Source organism: Parasteatoda tepidariorum, chromosome 11, assembly GCF_982258835.1.
Source record: "Parasteatoda tepidariorum strain Cologne lab strain chromosome 11, Ptep-v5.0, whole genome shotgun sequence".
NCBI classification, from domain to species: Eukaryota; Metazoa; Arthropoda; class Arachnida; order Araneae; family Theridiidae; genus Parasteatoda; species Parasteatoda tepidariorum.
In genome coordinates, this window is record NC_141765.1 from 68,226,445 (window position 1) to 68,247,155 (window position 20,711).

General features: G+C 31.1%; 1 protein-coding gene across 2 annotated transcripts in view; it reads right to left on the reverse strand.

The window, feature by feature from the left end:
- LOC107437643 (dolichyl-diphosphooligosaccharide--protein glycosyltransferase subunit STT3A) overlaps positions 1–20,711 on the reverse strand; it is a 39,046-nt gene that overhangs the window by 12,893 nt on the left and 5,442 nt on the right. For both annotated transcript variants that reach the window (XM_016049722.5, XM_043040075.3), the window contains exons 6-9: positions 16,569–16,679; positions 7,421–7,501; positions 2,455–2,611; positions 323–475 (exon numbers count right to left, since the gene is read on the reverse strand). In XM_016049722.5, the coding sequence (XP_015905208.1) occupies positions 323–475; positions 2,455–2,611; positions 7,421–7,501; positions 16,569–16,679 (502 nt within the window). The remainder of the gene's footprint in view (positions 1–322; positions 476–2,454; positions 2,612–7,420; positions 7,502–16,568; positions 16,680–20,711) is intronic.

Consider the following 20,711-nt stretch of genomic DNA (forward strand, 5'->3'; position numbering starts at 1 on the left):
TAAAATATTTGAGGAAATAATTTATTTAAATTTAAAAACCTCAGATTTTAAATGTTATCTGCTGCGATTTTTTTTTTTTACTTATAAAATAGTTTAATATTACCTTTACCTTTCACTTCATATATGTATAGCAAAATATTATGAAAATTATAAATATTTCTTAAATGAGCTCTAAATCTAATACATGCTTATTACTAGTTCTGATGAGGAATTGAAACGTACATAATTTTCAAGCGATAGGTGGTAATAGCATGATTTTAATAATTATTATATATTCTTTATCCAAAGCAAAATTAAAAATAAATAAATTAACAGCACTAACCGGGAAACATAAATACTAGAAATTGAAGATCAAAATAAAAACTTGACCAAGATGTTGGTTGATGTTCTGAGACGGATGCAATAATCGGAATGTTGTTCTTTGCATAAGAAGGGTCCAAAAGAGAGTAAAATCTTCCGGTCCAAGGAGAAATTTCTAAAGTAGGTTAAGACAACTAAATAGTTCAAAATTTTAACAAAAAGAAATATTACAACTGAAGATTAGCTTATCAAAATTTATAGATACTTGTGAAATTTTAAGCGATTCATTACAAAATTAATAAAAAATTTTGTTGAACAGTCAAAAAATAGCTTAAAGCACAAAAATTAGAAATAAGAACATTTATAGTTGATGTCAGGTAAAATCAATAACATGTTTAAAAAACAATGTCGGTCATAACAAATAACACAAGATTGAAAGGGATAACATCAAACAAAATGGACAATACAAAATTAAAACAGAAACTCACAACTTTTATGTTGAAAAGCAAAACAAAAATATTCAAGCAATTTCTGAACGTAGATAAATTTCTAATTATAGATAATTGTAATTTTTTATCGCTTAAGGTAAGATGAAATACTTACAACATTACACTTTAATTTTCATCATTTTACAATTATGCAACAAATAGTTCTCAAATCGAATTTGTAACAAGAGTTGCAAACAGTACTTATATTAAGAACAGTCAAAATTTGAACAGTACTGATGTTTAGAACAGTCAAGACTACTTACAGCAGATTTCTTAAACTATGGTGTTGGATCACAATATCTTAGAAGTTATTTAACCAGCTTGAAAAGTTTTGTGTTTAAAATGCTCTTTGGTGAGCTTTATCCCCAAGATGTTGCCAGCCAGAAATTACAAAAGTGCATCAGAAAATAGCATCAGCCAATCACAATAGCTTTTAAAAATAACTGTTACAGACAATTATAAGAAAACCAGTAGTAGACGAGATGGCAATTACCAAAGCAAGGTATGTCCACCATACGGACTGTACACAGCTGTATTGTTTCTTTCCATGAAACAAGTCAGTAATTACTGGTGTAAACATTCCAGAGTATGGAATAATATATTCATTATTTTCATGGAAATAAATATCGATTTTCCACAGGATGGATTAAGTAACGAAAATGAAACTTTCTTATCAAACATGCAATCTGAAAGCATCAAGTATGGTATCTGTTGAATATTGTTCTCAGTTCTGTTATTGTACAATATTTAAAACTAACCACAAGAGAACTCAATTACAAGTCTGTCAACTGCTATGAAATTTTTACAAAATATTTTGCAGAGAAAGAATAATCCATTAAAACATAAACTCAGCAACTAGTAGAAGAAATTTTCCTCAAAAGTGTAAAAAGTTGGCAGCCCTGCAATTATAAAACTAATAAATGATTTTAGGAAGGAAAAAAAACTTACTTACAGCTTACTAAAAACATCATACTTTTTTCTTTCCAAAATTCTTATACATATTTTACAAATAGTTACAAAACATGATTTAAAAAAAAAAAAAAAAAAGCAATTTATAATATACTTCAAATTATTAAGAAACAACTCTTTAGATCTGATGCAGAGAATTTTGAAAAATTATAAGTCTATTTAATAGCAATGAAAAAATGAAATTGTAGGGTTAAGCTAATTGTAAATGTTTTTTACTATCCCCAGAAAATGAAAAAAAGAATCTTAACAAGCTTTTTTTTATTTCAGGTTCATAGTAAAAATTTAACACAAGAGAAAGATTATAAAAATGATAAAAATAGAGAATCAGCTTTTAAAATATTTAATTTTCAATAAATTATCTTCTAGTTATCAGTTCATTTCACCAGAGAACTAATGCAAGAAAATACCATTAAATGCTTTATCTTTTTAACTAATTAGACAAATTTATAGTAACAAGGAACCAGATTCCTACCTGAAACTTAATTTTGTGTCCACAGTTAAAGTGTTAAACCCAAAACAAATAGCAAATTCTTAGAAGTATTTTTGTTTAAATGACATTAAAATGAACACACAATTATTTTTAAATATAGCTGTTCAACATTTCCTTAGTTTTACATTATAGGTTAACATTTAGTTTTTAAGAATAATGAACAGAAAAAGAAAATAACGTTATAATAAGTTACAACAAAAAGGATACTTCCAGTGAAAGTTAGAACTGTTGCTACAGCTATAAATGCAACAGCAGCAATAGTATACACAGCTTGAATTAAAACACGGTAATTTTCATAACTCAGCCGAGATTTCACATAATCTGCAAATGCATGAAGCTGACACAAGCCAAAAACTCCTAAAGCCTAGTACAAAAAAAATTATCTTCACTTAAAAAAGAAATAATAATAATAGCATTAACAATAGCTATCATGCAATAAATTCTTAAATGATTCAAATTAATATTACAAGTAAAAGTAGCATATATACAGAAACAAAATACAAAGGATGATCAAAATTCATTAATTAATCACTGTTTTAAATGAAATTTCAACATACATAAGCTAATAAAATATGTATTCTATTTTTTGTCAACATATTGGACAAATTTTTCAGAATTTAGTGTAATCGTACACTTCTTACATAGTTAGATGCTACCATTCTTGGAGTTGAACTTTATTTCTGAATAACGGCACATAAATAAATAAAATTTTGAATGAATTTTCCACCAAGCCCACAATTTGTGGCATGCAGGGCCTTTGGAAATGGCCCCGCCACTACTTCATTAAAATTTTGATTCTTCTAAAAAAATAATTTGAAAAAATTTCAAGACATTCATTTTTTTTTAATGGAAAATATTTCATTCTAGACAGTTCTCTTTTTTTACCACATGGATTACACCACTAAAACTGGTTGAGGAAGGGGAAAAAAGTATAAAAGACACCTGGGAAAACAGTGGAGGAGATAGTCCTTATTAACATAAATAAGCTTGAGTCCCCACGATTCTTAATTTCTAAGAATCACTTGATACTGCTTTTGACAACAGGCGCTTTGCTTTCTAAATTCTTTGTAACCCGTAACAGAGAGCTCCAAACCATCAAATAAATCAGCCTGCTCCAGTAGTTGTGTCACTACAATATAATACATTGATATCCCCACTTTAAAAGAATTTTTCCGCTACTTTTCTAAGAACTTCTTCCAAAAATTTTATTTACATCATAACCCAATTGTTCACTCACTCTCAGACATTGACAGATCAGAGAACAGAAAAAGACCCACAGCCACTTTGAGAACATAGTCCTCTCTCCCTACCATCATTAGTCAAGTCTCTCCCTCACCAGGCAGACTATTAGCATCTTCTTTTTTGATGATACCTAGAATAACATTTTTTAGAAGTTTTTTTTTTACTTCGTTGTTTTACTTACTTTCGTCTTTGGCCAAACTTAATTTGTTTGTGAAATAAAGGAAAGGTGATAACAAAAATCAGAAATTTCAAGATGCATGGACTGAAAAATATTGTTTCATTAATAATGATGGAGAAGTCATATGCTTACTGTGTACTAGTAGTGGCAAAATGACATAGCAAAAGAATGACATGACAATGGCAAAAGAATATAACTTGCGTTATCGCTATGAAACAAAATAACAGTAATTTTGATCAACCAAAGGGCACAAGGGCTCCCAAAAAAATCAAAATTCTTAATCAAATCAAGTGAATTGTTTTCAGAAACAATCATCTAAGTTAGATTCCTGTGTGAAAGTGAGTCTTGGCACACCCCAGTTGATTGCTAACCAGGGCCAACTGTTTACTGATGGTGATTTTAATAAAGATTGTTTACTGCTTAAAAAAGTTTAAGAACTTGAGTCTTAATAAGAATGACTATACAAAAAAGGGGATGGAATTAAGGAGCAACTTAAGTCTGAGGCCTCGCAATTTCATTTTTTTCTCTTGCTTTTGATGAATCCAGACTGTAAATCAGTCGCCCACTTACTGGTGCACGTTTGAGGAATTTCTGATCAAATTTCCATTACTGAGGAATTTCTTGGTGTAAATCAAACAACTGTAAGTGAAATTCTCCTGATCTTGACAGGATTGTGTTACAATGATAAAGATAAATATGTCAGCATAACTAAGGATGGTGTTCATGCTATGATGGGAGTGAATAATGGAATGGTTTCCTTGTTAAAAGGACAACTTGGACATGGGCATGAATTAAAACAATTTCATTGCCTTATTCACTAAGAATCATTAAGAAATAAAAAGCACCGGTTTCATGATTTGATGAAACGTGTTAAGGAAGCCATCAAATTTGTGTGTAGTTGTGCATTAAAACACAGAGAGTTCAAAGAATTTTTAAGTGAGTTTGAAGACATTCTTCATTACAGAGGAGTAAGGTGGCTGAGCCACGGAACTTCACTAAAACGTTTCATCGAACTCTTTGATCAAATCATCTCTTATTTGTGTAACAGGAAAAAAAACTAAGCAATTAAATGAACTGATTTAGCTTTTTTAACTGATACAACTGGTTATTTAAATTACCTAAATACCAAATTACAGAGAAAAGATTAATTTTTATTTCTGTTAGTGAATAATATAACTACCTATTCAAGAAGCAGCTCAAAAAAGGTGCCCATTTCCGCACCTGCCAGAGAATGTAAGAAAAATTTCCTCATGTGAAAATGCAGTAAGAGAATCAAGTACAGATTCTTATCAATGCATTTGGCAAGCACTTTGTTGATTTTGAAAGAGCAAAATAAAGCTCAATTTGTTTTTTCCATTTTAAATGTGGATTTAAAAACAGTGAGTGATAATTTCCAGTTAGCATTGGTTGATTTGGAAAGTTCAGCTGTTGAAAAATGAACACAAGAAAAGGAAGCTCTATCAATTTTATAATTCCTTACCTGAAAAGTTTCATGAGCTGAAAAAAATGTTGCAACTTGTTCTGCAATATTTGCAAGCACATATATATTTTGATCATGAATGTCAATAAATGTAAGACAAGATGCAGTATATATAAACGAACTATGTATAATATAAACGAATGCTTAAAATGCATCGGGAGCTTTTTGATAATCATTTTTCAATTTAATTAAAAAAAATACTCCTTTTCAAAACAAAGTGCACCTTTTTCAAATTCCCGAGGAAAAATTATTTGTTTTTACACTTTTGCCTACATATGCAAACACAATTTAAAATTACAGTCACATGATTTAAAATCACACATACCAATATGTGTTCACATTATTTAAAATTGCACTTTGCGATACAGGAAAAGCCACTATTGTGATTCTTGTCCAAGTGACTCAAAAATTACAAATTTGAATTCCTATTTTACACAATTTTGAAATTAAATATTGAGATTGGTATTTATATGATTTTAAAAATAAATATCGAGATTCATATTCGCATGATTTAAAAATCACATTCACACAATTTAAATAAAATTTAGCATTGATATGTTTATTAAGATGTAGATAACATTCTGCGGATAATGCTTCCAACATGCACTTTTTTCTTCCTACATACACGCATATAAAATTTTGATATTTCCATTTTCAGCATTTTGGTTCAAAACTCATCCTGTGGTTTGAATCAATATAGAGTTTTAAACAATCCATAATTTTCAAACAAATTTCACAAAAATGAGGTGGCAATGAAAAGGGTTTAAACCACTTACCAGAGTCCATCAATTGCTTGCAGAAAGATATTCATTTTATTTAAATCTGATAAGAAGCAGAATGACAGATGAAAATTTCTTTTCTGTTTCATATATTGCCTCCAATAAACTCAATCAATGTAAAAAAAGTGTCCAAAATTCAGTTCCAACCATCACAATAAGATAGGTGGGAAAATTGTAATATTTTGTTCTTGAAAACACTGAATTCCAGGTTGTAGATAATCCACTTAAAAATAGTGCTAAGTGGATGTGACTCACTATTGAAAGTGTTTTAGTGGCACCTCTCCTTGTGTCCCCAGCTCTGAATGATTATAAAATGAGAACTGATTTCTTTTGCTCTTAACAATGTTTGTAACAAAAACTTAAAATTATGTAAGGTAATTAATTAAACCATGTTAATTTTTTTTTCACTTAAAATTTCTTTTTTTTCCTATTCCGAATATATACTCATCATGTATAAGTCATACAACAAATTTCTAAGTGGGCAATGCTATGTTGCAATTTGCTGCAACAAATTGCTATTTGTCATTTATGCAAGTCTGGAAAAAGCAATACATTTTAAACTCCATTTTTAAAATCATAATGCTACACTATAATATTAGCATTGTCTCTTCTCAGTTTTTGTGGCCCATTGACCAAAAAAGGTTGTGCCCCCCTGCATCTAGCTACATTAAATTTCTAAAGAACATCCTCAGTGTTCCCACTCAATTTCAGAAGGAAAAAAAAATTCCTGACTTTTCAGGTATACCAGGTAAATTTCAATGAAAATTGAGACCATATTTCCATCAGAAAACTTTGATTCTTTTACTTGTAATGTGAAATATTAAATTTTCTGTGCAAAAAAATATTATTAAATGAGGAAGGAAATATTTCAGTTTGACTAAAATCTGAAATTTTTACAACAAATAATTGCAATACATGTCAGAATTATTCAACTCGAATCTCAATAACTGATTAATGTTACAACAATTTTAAGACTGGTTATTTTCCAGGTATGATATAGGAATATTCCAGGTTTTTGCAAAAAAAATTGCAACTTTCCCTGACTTTTGGAGTTAAAATATTTCCCTCACAATTCCAGGTTTTCCCTGTTCTCCTTGACCTTTTGGGAACCCTGCATCCTAATACTGGTTTTAATATTTGAAGTAAAAAACATTAAAACAAAAGACTATACTATTTTTACATCATTTTTATTGCTTTCAAAAGAAAATGTGAAATATTTTAAGTTTGAAATGAGTTTAAGTTAAGTTTAAATAGAAACCACAAATCAGGTAAGAATAAAATGGCAATTTATATGAATTATTTAGCATATCAATATATTTTAACAGCAACTATAGTAATACATGCTAATGCTGCTAGTCAATTTTAATTAATGTTATTAAATATGAATTAATGAAAATGCATAATTCTAATTCAACTAAAATAGCCCCTTTTCACTATGTTATCATTTTAAAAACTATTTTATCCACTTATTTGATATTCTACAAACATACTTACAGCCATATGTTCACTTGATTGTACAGGTTGAAATCCAACAAAAGATATCTGCATTGACAACAATGTTCCAAGGCAATATAGCTAAAATACATCAATTTGATTCAATTTACAAGACAAAATAATGAAATATTAAAATTTTTAAATGCTCTATTAAAAATGTAAAGCTACATATTATAAACATTACAAATAAAAAGAGAATGTGGAAACCTTAGGACAATTTTCAAATTTTAATTTTTGACTCTGACAATGATGCCAGAGTTATTGTCTAAAAATATTTAAATTCACACACATTTTTCTTTGTAATGCATCCAGCATAAATAATGAAAAATATGAATTTGTAAAAATTGCAAATTGTCCAAGGATATAACATATCCTTGTACTTTGCGACATATTTTATGACTCAGACAATAGTCACATATTTAAACCGATATTATGCCATTAAACAAATATTTTATTTATGTAAGGGACTAAAATAGAAAAATACTTATTCCATAAAGGATAAAAGTTCTTACTTTTAAATCAATATTTAATAAAAACAGTTAAATCTAATTGCAATGAATAGAGCAAACATCAGCATATAGAACACCATTTCCTACATGCTAAGGTTTGCTGCAGCACCCTACTACAGCAATTATTTCAATAAGAGATATGGACATTTATACCAGCTTTTCCTAATTTGATAATGCAGGCATTTTTAGAGGTAGAAGAAGGTGAACAAATATTTATACATAAGTTTTTTTTTTTAAACATATTAGAAACTTAATTCTGAAAGAACTTTAGTAGGGAAATTGTACACAAGCTGCATTAGGAAAAAAAAAAATTACAATAATTTCACTGAGATACGCTGCAGCAATTATGATTTAAAACTCTAATTTTTATGTGTGACGTATCTCACAATTTTTTTCACTCCTTAAAAACTTGAAAGTGTTTTCTTTTGTTGAATTGATTCTCAAAAATTTCATTAACACTCTTCCCATTTTCATCTTCAGCTGTGATATATATTTATACTTTAAGATCAATAATAATCTAAAAAATTAACAATGTAGGTGAAAAAGAGATGGCAAAAATGTAACAACAGCTCAAAAAAGACCGGGTCAGCAGAAATACAATTCCCCCTCCCCTCTTTCTCTTTCTTCTGCTGCAGGTGTGAAGAAAAGAGGAAAAGTCACTCTTTAAAAGGAATGAGTGGGGTGAAATGCTTAGACTATCTTGAAGGTCAAGTTAATTCACACTTTCAGCTGAAAGTTAGCTTCATTATTTTTATGCTGAGAAATATAAGTTTTCAAAATCTAAAGACTTACAAGCAGACTGATGCAACATCATTAGCACATGGATAAAGGGAAAATACGTGAAATGCTGTTTTTGTATTTTAGGAAATCTGCTTGTTTCCTGTTTTTTTTAATGTTTTTTATTTTTATTTCCTTTGACAGCTGATTTAAAGAAAAATCAATATTCTTCATTGATTCTACATTTAAAGTTTATTTTCAGCTGTTTAATCATTTGAATTATTTATGATTGGGATATTATAAATTAATTATAAAAGACAAAATGCATTCTCGTTTATTTTATGCTTCAGTTTTGTACAAAACAAGATTTTTTTTTTTAATTTTTATTACTATTTTTTAAAGAGTATTTGAAAGGTTTTTAGCTGTTTAGTTATTTGATTTAATAATATTTAGGTATTTTGAATCAAAATAAAATATATGATGCGATCGCAATTGTTTTATATAGTACAATATTGCACTATATAAGATATAGTAAAATTCTTTTCATTAATTTGCAATAATGTAACTATTTTAGGTACTTAATAGCTTTAACATAAAATTGGCACATTTAAAATTAGGATTCATTGACATAATGCATTTGCTATTGTTTTGTACTTGACTTGCGCAAACTTGTAGATGGCCTAATTCAGTGCAATTTTGAAGAGTTATTATGAAAATTAATAAAATGCATCATTTCTTAATTTAAAGTAAGATAGCATTGATTATTAGATATGCAATAATTATTATTTATTGACTTTTATTATTTATATTAAGCATAATTTGTCCTTCATAATAGATGCATTGACTCTATTCTTCATGCAGTAAAATTTTTCAGAGCCTTTTGAAGAAAAACTTTTAATTTTTAGTTGAATTTTGCAGATGCAGAGCATATCTCAAAATGGTGTATCTGAACGAAATTACAACATTTATTTGATCAAACTACATACAAAAAGCTGCAAGTCATCAGGGCCGGCCCCAGGGTAGGACGATCCGGGCGGCCGCCCGGAGCGCAATGATCTAGGGGCGCCAAAATGATAGTTGACAAGATTGAGAGGCGGCAGGCGGAATTTATCATTTTTATTTCTAAGCACATAATTCAAATAATATAATACATTTAAACATTAAGGAAGGCACTGAATTGGATTCATAAACATTGAATCCAATTCAACATGACAAAACCACTCAACCGCCGCCTTTTAAGAATTGACAAGTTTTTCGGCCCGTTACAACACGACTGTACACAGGAAACAACAATTTTAAAACCAAAACAGCCATTTTTTAAACTGCATATAAAAAGGACTTAAAACAATGTATTATTTGCCACTAGACTTCGGCTAGTGTGAAATAAAATAGTTTGTTTAAATTGTTAGTGCAAAAAAGCTTTAAAAAAGTGCTTGTGCAAATTATCCAGTGCGTTTGGCTTCTGTGAAGGTAAGTGTTTTAATTTTTAAAAACGAATATAATCCATCAGACATGAGCCAAAAAAAAGGGTGGGGTTAGATTTCAAAAATTTGAGTTTAGATCAAAACATGGCTTGTGTGGTATCAAATGAAAGGTAATTGAGTCTGGAGTTGAATAAAATGCAATTTTATTTTTTTAAGCCAGTGGCGCATAAGGGATTTCAAAAATTAGAGTTTAGATCAAAACATGGCTTGTGTGGTATCAAATGAAAGGTAATTGAGTCTGGAATTGAATAAAATGCATTTTATTTTTTTAAACCAGTGGCGCACAAGGGGCAGATTTCAAAAAATAGAGTTTACATCAAAAAATTTCCTGTGTGGTATCATTTTTTTTGGCCAGTGGAGGTACCTACAATGAAGGGGGATTTGGTGTTAATCGTGTGAGCTTAGATGCCCAAAAATTGGCAGAGTATTTTTCATTTGTGGTAAGATTTGTCTCCATACAGGAATCAGAGTCTGAAGTTCAAGTTAATATCAATGAACGTCATTTGGGTTTTCTACCCATTGCGAGATCAACAGATGAGGAATTGTCGGAAGTTTTACTGGAAGAGCTAGAGAAAAATAGGCTTAAAGTAGACAACATGCGGGGTCAAGGGTATGGCAATGGTTCCAATATGAGAGGAGAAAAATCGAGAGTACAAACAAGAATCAGAAATATAAACCCCAGAGCATTTTATGTTCCATGCAGCAGCCATTCGCTAAATTTGGTTGTAAACGATATGGCAAAATCCTCATTTGAGGCAGCCAACTTCTTCAATATTGTTCAAAAGTTATATACATTTTTTTCTTCCTCTTCTTTTCGTTGGGTAATATTACGGAAATATATTGATACTTACACCCTAAGACCATTGAGTGATACGCGATGGGAAAGTCGAGTCAACTCATTAAAAGCTCTGCGGTTTCAAATTGGTCCAATTCATGATGCTTTGTACAGCATATATGAAGATTCAGAAATCGATAATATGATCAGAGATCAGGCTAACGGATTATTAAATAATTTGAACAGTTCAAATTTATGTGCTTTGTTGTGATCTGGTACAAAATTTTGAGTCATAATAACCCCATCACCAATTTTTGCAAACTGTAAATTTTGATATGTCACAAGCTATTGATATGCTTAGCAACTGCAAACTCTTCTTTGAAAACCTGAGATCAGATTAAACTTTTGAAAGCATTATTTTAGAAGCAACCGAGCTAGCTTCAGAGATTGACGTGGAAGCTAATTTCGAAACCACCACACCACGTCATCATGTCAGAAGCAAAACAAGAACGTTTTTGTATGAGGGCCCGGATGACTCGTTCAAGACCTCAAACAAAAATATAAAATAGATTTTTTTTTCGCACTGTGGATCAAGCAATAAATGCCTTGGAAACCAGATATAATTTGCTAAATACTCACAGTAATTATTTCAGCTTTTCGTATAATATTTTTAGTCTAAAAGTCATGCCCAGAAATGAGCTACTGGCTCATTGCATAGATTTGGAAGTAGTTTTAACTGATAGAAATTCATGCGATCTTAACGCCCTGGAACTAGCCGATCAAATAATCATTGTTTCGTCATTAGTAACAAAAAAGGAAACCACTGTTGAAGTTCTCAAGTTTATCACTACTCTTAAATTCGCACCAAACCTCAGCATAGCATTAAGAATCCTACTTACATTGTCAGTCACTGTGGCTTCAGGGGAAAGAAGCTTTTCAAAACAAAAAATAATAAAAAATTATCTCAGAACGATGCAGGCGCAAAATCGTCTCAATGGATTGGCAATGATAGTTATAGAACACCAAATTAGTGACAAATTAGACTTTAAATCACTGGTTCGTGAGTTTGCCGAAAGAACAGTTAGAAAAACGGCATTTTAATTACTTTGGTTAGTTAGAATTTATTTATAATATGGGATATTAGTTTAGTTAGCCTTACTACACTTTAATTTTTGTTATTTTGCTTTAAGTGCTAAATTGCTTATCTTGTTATCTGATGATTGAGTTTTTAATAAAACGTTTCTTTATATATTTTTTTTCAATGTTTTCTTGATTTTCTGATATGGTCGCTTGAGATTTACTTTTAAAAAAAACGGGGGGGGGCGCAAAATTAAGGTTTTGCCCGGAGCACCAAAATGTCTAGGGCCGGCCCTGAAGTCATAGGATAAGAACTTCGCTTCCAAATTAACAATATGTACATTAACCTTATGTATATGCAAATTAACAATATGAAAAATATTGTAAATATGTCAATTAATTATATAAAAAACACAGTAAATTATTTAGATAAAATCAAATTAATCCATTTTTGGCCAAAGGTGCATAAACACGCATAAATAGTTCTTTATTAACACCGTGGCGAATATTTTTCATTTATTTTTCTATTGTCTTCAAGGGTTCTAAAGACATCTATAAAATATTAGTAATTCAATTGGAGTACATAATTTCTGTTGAGAAATTTTCAAAACACGCTAGTTTTTAAACTTCAAATGGTTGTTGAAAAAGTCAATTTTTTTAAATTGTATTATTATTCCACTTGAGATTTATTATATGTTTTTATAATGGGTTAAAGTTGTAAGTTCAGAAAATAAAATTAAAATAAAACAAATATCAAAATATATTAAAAAATTTTCATTCAAATTTAATGGTGCGTTAACGCAACATTAGCTGAATGCATGAGAAATAGGCAAAATTTGAAAACCCACTTTTTATGCAAGGTTTCAGAGTTTTATTGTATATTCAGAGTTTTATTAGTCTTATTTGTAAGTTTTTAATTTATCAAAGTTTTATTGTGCTGAGGCTAACAGTGTTCAACAAAATATACCATTAGGAACAAGCATTGTTCTGAAGTCACTTAGCATTGTTTCAAACCCTTAGATGGAAAAATTTATTTCGATAACTTTTTCTCTTCCTGTAGTTTGTTTGAAATTTTGAAAGTAAAGGGCTTCTTCCCATCTGGCACAGCTAGCGAAAATCTCATAGCTGGTTGTATATTGGATGACTACACAAATATGAAGGGGAAAAAAAGGAAAATATCGTGGTTCCTACGATATTGCATTCAGCAAGGCTACAGAAAGATGTGCAATAAAATGGAACGACAATGCTGTGGTAACAATTGTTACTAATGGTACCATTTTGCTCCTTGTAAATGCCAAACAATTCAGTCGCAAAGAGAGAAAAGAAGTTTCTTAATTAATTTTTTATATATATAAACTCATGTTTGTGAAAATTGCGACACCATGAAGGACTTGTGCGAGTGAGCTGAAATTTTCATTAAATGCAAAGTAGAGCATGATATGCAAATTATTAGAATTTCAAACCCGTAGCGCATGCAGAGGTGATTGTCAAATTTCCGGAAAATTTCTTGAGTAAAAAAAAAAAGTTTATTTAAAATATATTTAAAATTTTACACATACCTATACCATTTACAAATACCTATGATGACCTGGAGAAGTAATTGAAATTTACAAGTATGTCTTTCTTGAGTTTATGATTATAACAACTATATATACTGATAAAAAATGAATATCAATCTTGAATATAAGCTTATCTGGCTCTCCCTTACAAACAAATAAAATAAACTGTGTTTTTAAGTTCCGCCTTTGAAAATTTGATTTCCGGAAACTTTTGGGATCAATGATTTTTTGAAACGTAAGAATCTTCGATCTCCGGAAACTTCCGGATCACGGTTAGCGAAAAATCTGGAAATCCAGATTTTTTCCGGAGCACAATCAGCCCTGCACATGCGTATGCTGAGCAGCGCCCTCTGAGCGGAGGATGGATCCGAATAAATAGACGGCTGTAGTGGAGCGTGTATGGTTGTCGATGCTTATCTGCTAGTGGTAAACGCTAGCTCGGTCGTAACTTATGCCTCTTCGACGAAAGAGAGCGAGATTTCAACAACTTGCGGAGTTTAAACGGGGGAGAATCATTGGCCTTCGTGAAGCTGGATTGTCTTATCGTGTAGTAGCCACTCATATACAGCGTACTAGCAGCACAGTAATGTGTGTTTGGAAGCAGTGGACGCACGAGTGTCGAACAACTCGGAAATCCGGGAGTGGATCCCGAAATGTCACGTCAGCTCGCGATGATAGACACCTGGTCCGCATGGCGCTGATGGACAGTACGGCTCCCTCTAGACAACTGGCAACACAGTGGTCCATAGCTACAGGTGTTTCATTGTGTGCTTCATCAATTTGAAGATGCCTGCTGCAGCGTGGACTGCGCGCAAGGACTCCTTTAAACAGGATCCCCCTCACGCTAAGCCGTTGCCTTCTGCGGCCACAATGGGCCAATCAGCATAGGGACTGGCATGCTGATTGATGGCGTGTCGTGTTTTCTGATGAATCCCTCTTTAATTTGTAGTACCATGATGGCCGCATTCGTTTCAGACGTTATGCCGGTGAGCGTCACCTTCCGGGGTGCATTATCGAACTCCACAGTGAAGGAACACCCGGAGTTAAGATCTGGGGTGCCATAGCATATCATAGACGATCTCAATTGCTACAAATTGCGGGTAATCTTAACAGCAACCGGTACATAGTGAAGTTCTACAGCCCTAAGCTGTTCCCTTCCTTCAAGCCTTGCCAGGAGCTGTATTTCAACAGGACAATGCCTTTCCTCATATTGCTAGGACTGTTCAATCCTTCCTTCAATCGCGGCAAGTACAGCTTCTTCCTTGGCCTGCGTATTCCCCAGATATGTCGCCGATTGAACATGTGTGGGATTTCGTTGGTCGGCGTCTCGCTTGTGATCCTCGTCCGGTTGCTTCTACGGACGAACTTTGGGTACGCATACAAACAATACGGACAATACATTCAAAATTTGCTCCATGCCACGTTGTGTAGCAGCACTTATAGCGGCGCATGGTGGCTACACAAAATACTGATTTCAATCTCTCGTTATTGTTTGTTTGCTTTGAAAGTTTAATCATTTATTTGTACCACTACCACTCAACTGAGTTTATATAACCGTCGTTGAACAGCCGACCCAATTTTTGGGTTTACAACTTCTAATGTTCATCTAAGCAGCCTTGTAACTTTGAACCCAATCCAGATGACAAGAGAATTTCTGGATCAAACATTGGGAGGAATTTGACTTCGTGGAGGACTTTTTGATGGAACTAACCCGCATTTGCTTTACATGGAGAGGAAAACCACAAGAATCTCCCACACTTAGCCTGACTGCAAAGAGACTCTTACCCACGATCCATCTACCACTGAGGATATTTTACGCCAGCACTGTGGTCAGTGCAAGCCGGATGAGGATTCAAGGCTCAAAAATATCACTTATAGACTATAGATCTTATATAGCTATTGCACAATTAAAATCTGAATCCAAGAACAATCCATCTGGTGAAAGAGTACAAGTTACCCATTCAAACAAAGGCTGCCCATCATCCGAAGCTCTACTAATAGAAGTACAGACTGATAGAATCGAACATACAATAAATGGGCATGAAAAAAAAGTCATCAGACAATGTAAAGTGTGCAAAAACCACACGGTTAATTTATGCATCAAATGCAAAGTCCATTTGCATTCAAAATGTTTCAAATGTTTCCATTAAAAATATAAGAGCTGAACTGAACGAATTGTTCATTAATCTGGTCAATGGTGCGTATACGCACCATTTTGTTTCTTAAATATAATATTACTTTTCATGCAGGAAACTTATTTTTTGTCTTAACCCACTGGCGGTTAAGGAAATGGGCAAAATTGGGAGAATGTTTCTCCCCTACACACAGTTCCCCTATTTATTAACATGGGAAAACCGGTTTTGCTATGCAGAGAAGACTGCAGGTTAAAATGCGACTTTTTACGTGCAGAACCGTCAGTGGGTTAATGAAAGTAATTTAAACATATTTTAATGAAAATACCACATTTTTTAAAATTTCTATACTTGGCCTAAAATATACTTGTAATATTTTTTGCATTTAAAGGATTGTCATGGGTTAGAACACATTCCCTTGTAACAAAAAATGTTGAATTTATTAAAATAATGCATATCTTTTACTCTGGGACATGTTCCAAGGTACAGCATGATTTACTGTCCACAGGTACAATAACTACACCCTTTAAAGAAAATCACAAGTGTGGTCAATTTAAATGAATAATCATTCCTTTCTAACAATTAAAATTTTAAAAAATCATATTTTCTAAAGCCAAATCAAATTTAGATGAATAGTTGTATGACATTTTAGAAAATTAATTAGAATGAGAAAAAAGTACTTTTAACAGATGACATTTTCTTTCTCCCACTGAGACAATTTTCAATGCATTAAATACTAACATTTCCTTCCATAACATCAACTCATTAAGAATGGCAACTCACAAAAAATGGCTAATATTGCTATTTGACTCTTAGAAATGGTCAACATCCTCAGATAAAACACTTTACTCTAAATTAAAAGTAGTCAACTGAAAAAAAATAAAGTTATGCTTACTGTACTATATGCAACGTAAACTCGATGGGAAAAACGACCAGTAATCATCAGCACTAATACATGCAAAGGAATCAAATTTATGAGAAACACATAACCTCCCCAAGATGATACCTGCAAACACAAATAAAATTTTGATTGATTACTTTTCATTATCTATTTTTATGCAAATTTTAATACAGAATCAAAAATAAGTACTAATAATATTAGTTATAACTCCAGAAAAAAGAAGAGTTGAATAAAGACAAGATCTGATGTATGTATAGCAAGATAAAGTTTAAGCTTCTGATATCAAGTTCAAAAAATTACAATTGAATAGATACAATTAACATATAAACATGCCTCAGCTTATTAATTAAAAGTAGGTTAACCCTTTTTTCGTACACTTTTGTTGCAATTATTGAATATGCTAATTTTAATATTCTTACAAAAATGAAACTCCGAGCGTTGTCATATAAAAATAAAATTCTGGTTAACTATAACGAAAAAAACAATAAATGAAATAAAAAACTTTAATGAGAAAGCTTAGTGTCCAAGTTTTCAGCGTTTATTAAATTTTTTTTTTGGTGTTATAACTGCACTCACTGAACTACCCTGCTTTAAGGTTTGATTGAAGATAAATATATACTTAATATTAAACAAAAGTGAAATTATAAAGGTGTTTTTGATAAAAATTACAAGGCTAAAAAAACTGGACCTTACGAAAATAAATTACATAAACATATAAACAAACACAATTTTTGCTTAATAGACAGTTTTTGTGCATAGATTCTGGTTCAAAAAAGAAACCATTGAAAAAAAATATTCTAAATTTTGTCCTGGTTATAGAAATAATTGCTTCTTGAAATGAAAATTTTAAGTTGTTTTTTTTTAATAGATCACTAATTATCTCTAACTTATAGGTATATATTTTGAATTACAATCATTTGTATTCACACAATTTTAAAATTAAATGATCGAGATTCATATTCACGTAATTTAAAAACACAGATTGAGGTTCATACTCACAAAATTTAAATAAATAAATAAAATCTCACATCTATATTTGTATTAAAACGTTGATATCATTTTGTAGATAAATGCATACTTTTTCCTTGCCAAAATTTCAGGCATTTTTTTCAATTATTTAAAGTTTTTTTTGCTCATAACATTTTTGAAATTCTATTTTAAACATTTCTAAAAAATCCATGATTTTCCTGTTGGAGGAAATATTAAACTCAAATAAATAGCCGTATATATCCCTAAATAATAAGTGGTCTAGCTTCATCGTGGGATCTTTACATTTTCCTTAAATCCACAAAAATTTGTAAATATCTTACTCACTTAAATAGTTGCAACCCAGAAATACATGGGCAGTTGATCCCCTTTATAAAATTTTTGCATACTTTTAGCCTTTAAAGATTTTTTAACACTTCTGTAAGAATTTTTCTACATTTCTTTTTATCATTTATCTATGAGTAAACAGAAAAAAAAATTACGTAATCAAACGAAAACAACCACTTAGGAAAGAAAACGCAAATAAAACAACTGCCATTATTCTTTTAAAACACCTGCTAGCAGTTTCCATCATCTTTGACCTTGAGTCTAAAACTGGCTTGTAGGAAAGTTAAAAGATTGTTTTCCTTCCTTTTTATTTCTATCAAGGTGTTTTTAATATTAATACTTATTAGTATTGTTTATGAAGTAGAAGAAAAGATAATAAAAAATTAGCAGCTAACAAAAAAAAAATAGCTACTTTTAAAAATTTGTACAGTTAGGGGCAAGGGATCCTAAAATTCGGCAACTTTATCTTAAAATAAAGATATTACATAGCTAAAGTGATCTATTATCAGTAGAAAAATAATCTTGAAAATAAAATAAGTCTTGCTAAACAAAAACACTACATAACTCAAGGTTGATTATAACAACAAAAGTTGTGTGTCGCAATAAATATGTCCCCAAAGAAAAAGATAACTTCAATCGAATTTCCCAGCACTTAATAACACTCTTTATTTTCACCTTCATTTTCTTTTCAAGAAAACAAAGCTAGACGAGGTAATTCTAAAAAAACTTAATTCATCAATCTTTTGTCAGTTTTTTTTATATTTTATTTCATAACTGGAATAAAACGGCCAACCTTATTCTGAGTTTAACTATCAGTACTATACTCCATTGTCCTATAATTTTGAACATAACAAAGAAGACAAGGGAACTCCTGGATCAAGCATTGGAACAAACTGGCCTTCATGGAGGACTTCGATGGAACTAACCTGCATTGGTGTTGTCAGAAAACCTTCCACTGTTAGCCCGATGGCAAGGGGATTCTAACCCATGATCCGTCGACCATTGAGAATACTTTAAATCAACACGGTAATTGTTGTGAGTCGGGAGCAGAATTTGCATCAACCAGACACCACTAGGATTTGAACTTGGACCACCTGATTGGGAGACAAACGCTTTATCACCTAAGTCTGCAGTTAAAAAATAATTTCGGCACTGGAACCTTAAATAATTAATCTTCTTCCGGAAAAGCATCGACTATATAAATACAGTTTATTAAGATAATTGTGAACGTTATAACCTATGTAAAACTATGTTTAAAATATCTAATTTAAGGAATGACGGTTTTTCATCATTAATAATCTTAAATTAGATGAAAAAAAATAAGTCAAATTATGATTATTAGGGAAACATGTTTCTTTATTAAAGAATTATTTCTTTTTGTATTAAAAAGCACGATAGGAAGTGCTAATGCAATATTATATAAATGCTTGTTCTTTTTCATAATTTGTTCAATATACTGTTATAGGAAACTTATTTTCTTTTTAAAAAATGCATTCATTGGCATTTTACTTAAATTTTATAAAGGCAACTGAAAGATTAAATAAATTATGAATTATAGGTTGTATCTAAATATAATCAGAGGTTTCAAAACTCATCACTGGTAATCCTCCCGGAATCCCTTTCACTCTTCCACGGAACCCTAAGGTTCTGCGGAACATCATTTGGGAACCACTGCCCTAAGTCACTGCAGCTCTGTCTGTAGTCATTGTGTAACTTTCCACTTGAACATAATGTTCAAAGCCAAAATTAAGATTATTTTCATTAGCCCACAGAAAGAGTAAAGAAGTAAAATTTTATAAAGCAGCGCATTTTTTCATTACATTAAAATATTTCTACGCCATCATTGTAGAAAATCTTATCGCAAACGAAAGTTTTGTTTCTGGTTTCTGGCGACTAAGTTTGGTTTCTAAAAAGAAGAGAAAGCATATTTGCACAAATCTCAATAAAAAAAAATTTCAAGAAAAATATTTGAGAAAATGTAGATCTATATAATAGAAAACAATTTATAATAGATGTATCCTATCTGCAGTTACTATAACTTTCCATTTCAACAAAAAATATTCAAAGTCAAAATTAAGATTATACTGCGATGAAAAGAAATCATTTTATGACACAGCATATTTTTCTGATATTTTGAAATATTTCTACGCTATCACAATAGAAAACCTTTCTGCAAATGAGTTTCATCTCGGTCAATTATGCCATCATATTTCCAGCTTGATCACGAGGATTTATAAAACCAATTTATAATACTTAAAAGTTAATAATTAAATCTAAATACTTAAAATGCAAAATCAAATAAGCTAAGAAAAGAAAACAAAAAAAAAAGGTTTAAATCAACTCACCAGATAGTGTAAAATGTTCCTTCTATATCTGAAGAAATGACTTACGCTCTGTTGATTTAACATGGTCCATAAGTACAAATCAAATCTTTTGGATTATGTCAACTCCTTGCTGGAGACGGTACAATAGCACACACTGCATTTATTTAATTTTCTAATACACTCACATAAATATATTCCTTCAATTTGTTTTTCCAACCAATGCCATCACCAGGGATTTTTAATTTTTTTATCTATTTACCAAACCTCAAAAAAAAGAAAAAAAGAATGAGATACTATATCTGTACGAAAGCTGGCCATTCTTCTAAGAACAGATCAAATTATTAGCAATTATTATGAAAAAGCTGGAGGAACAGATTTGCAATGGTATTGGTCAATCAAATAGTGACGGGGGAAAAAAGAACAAACAATGAGTCCGGAATGAGTCCTCAAACGATAAGAAAATACTGAAGTAGGCAACGGGGATGCTTTATGAAGATCA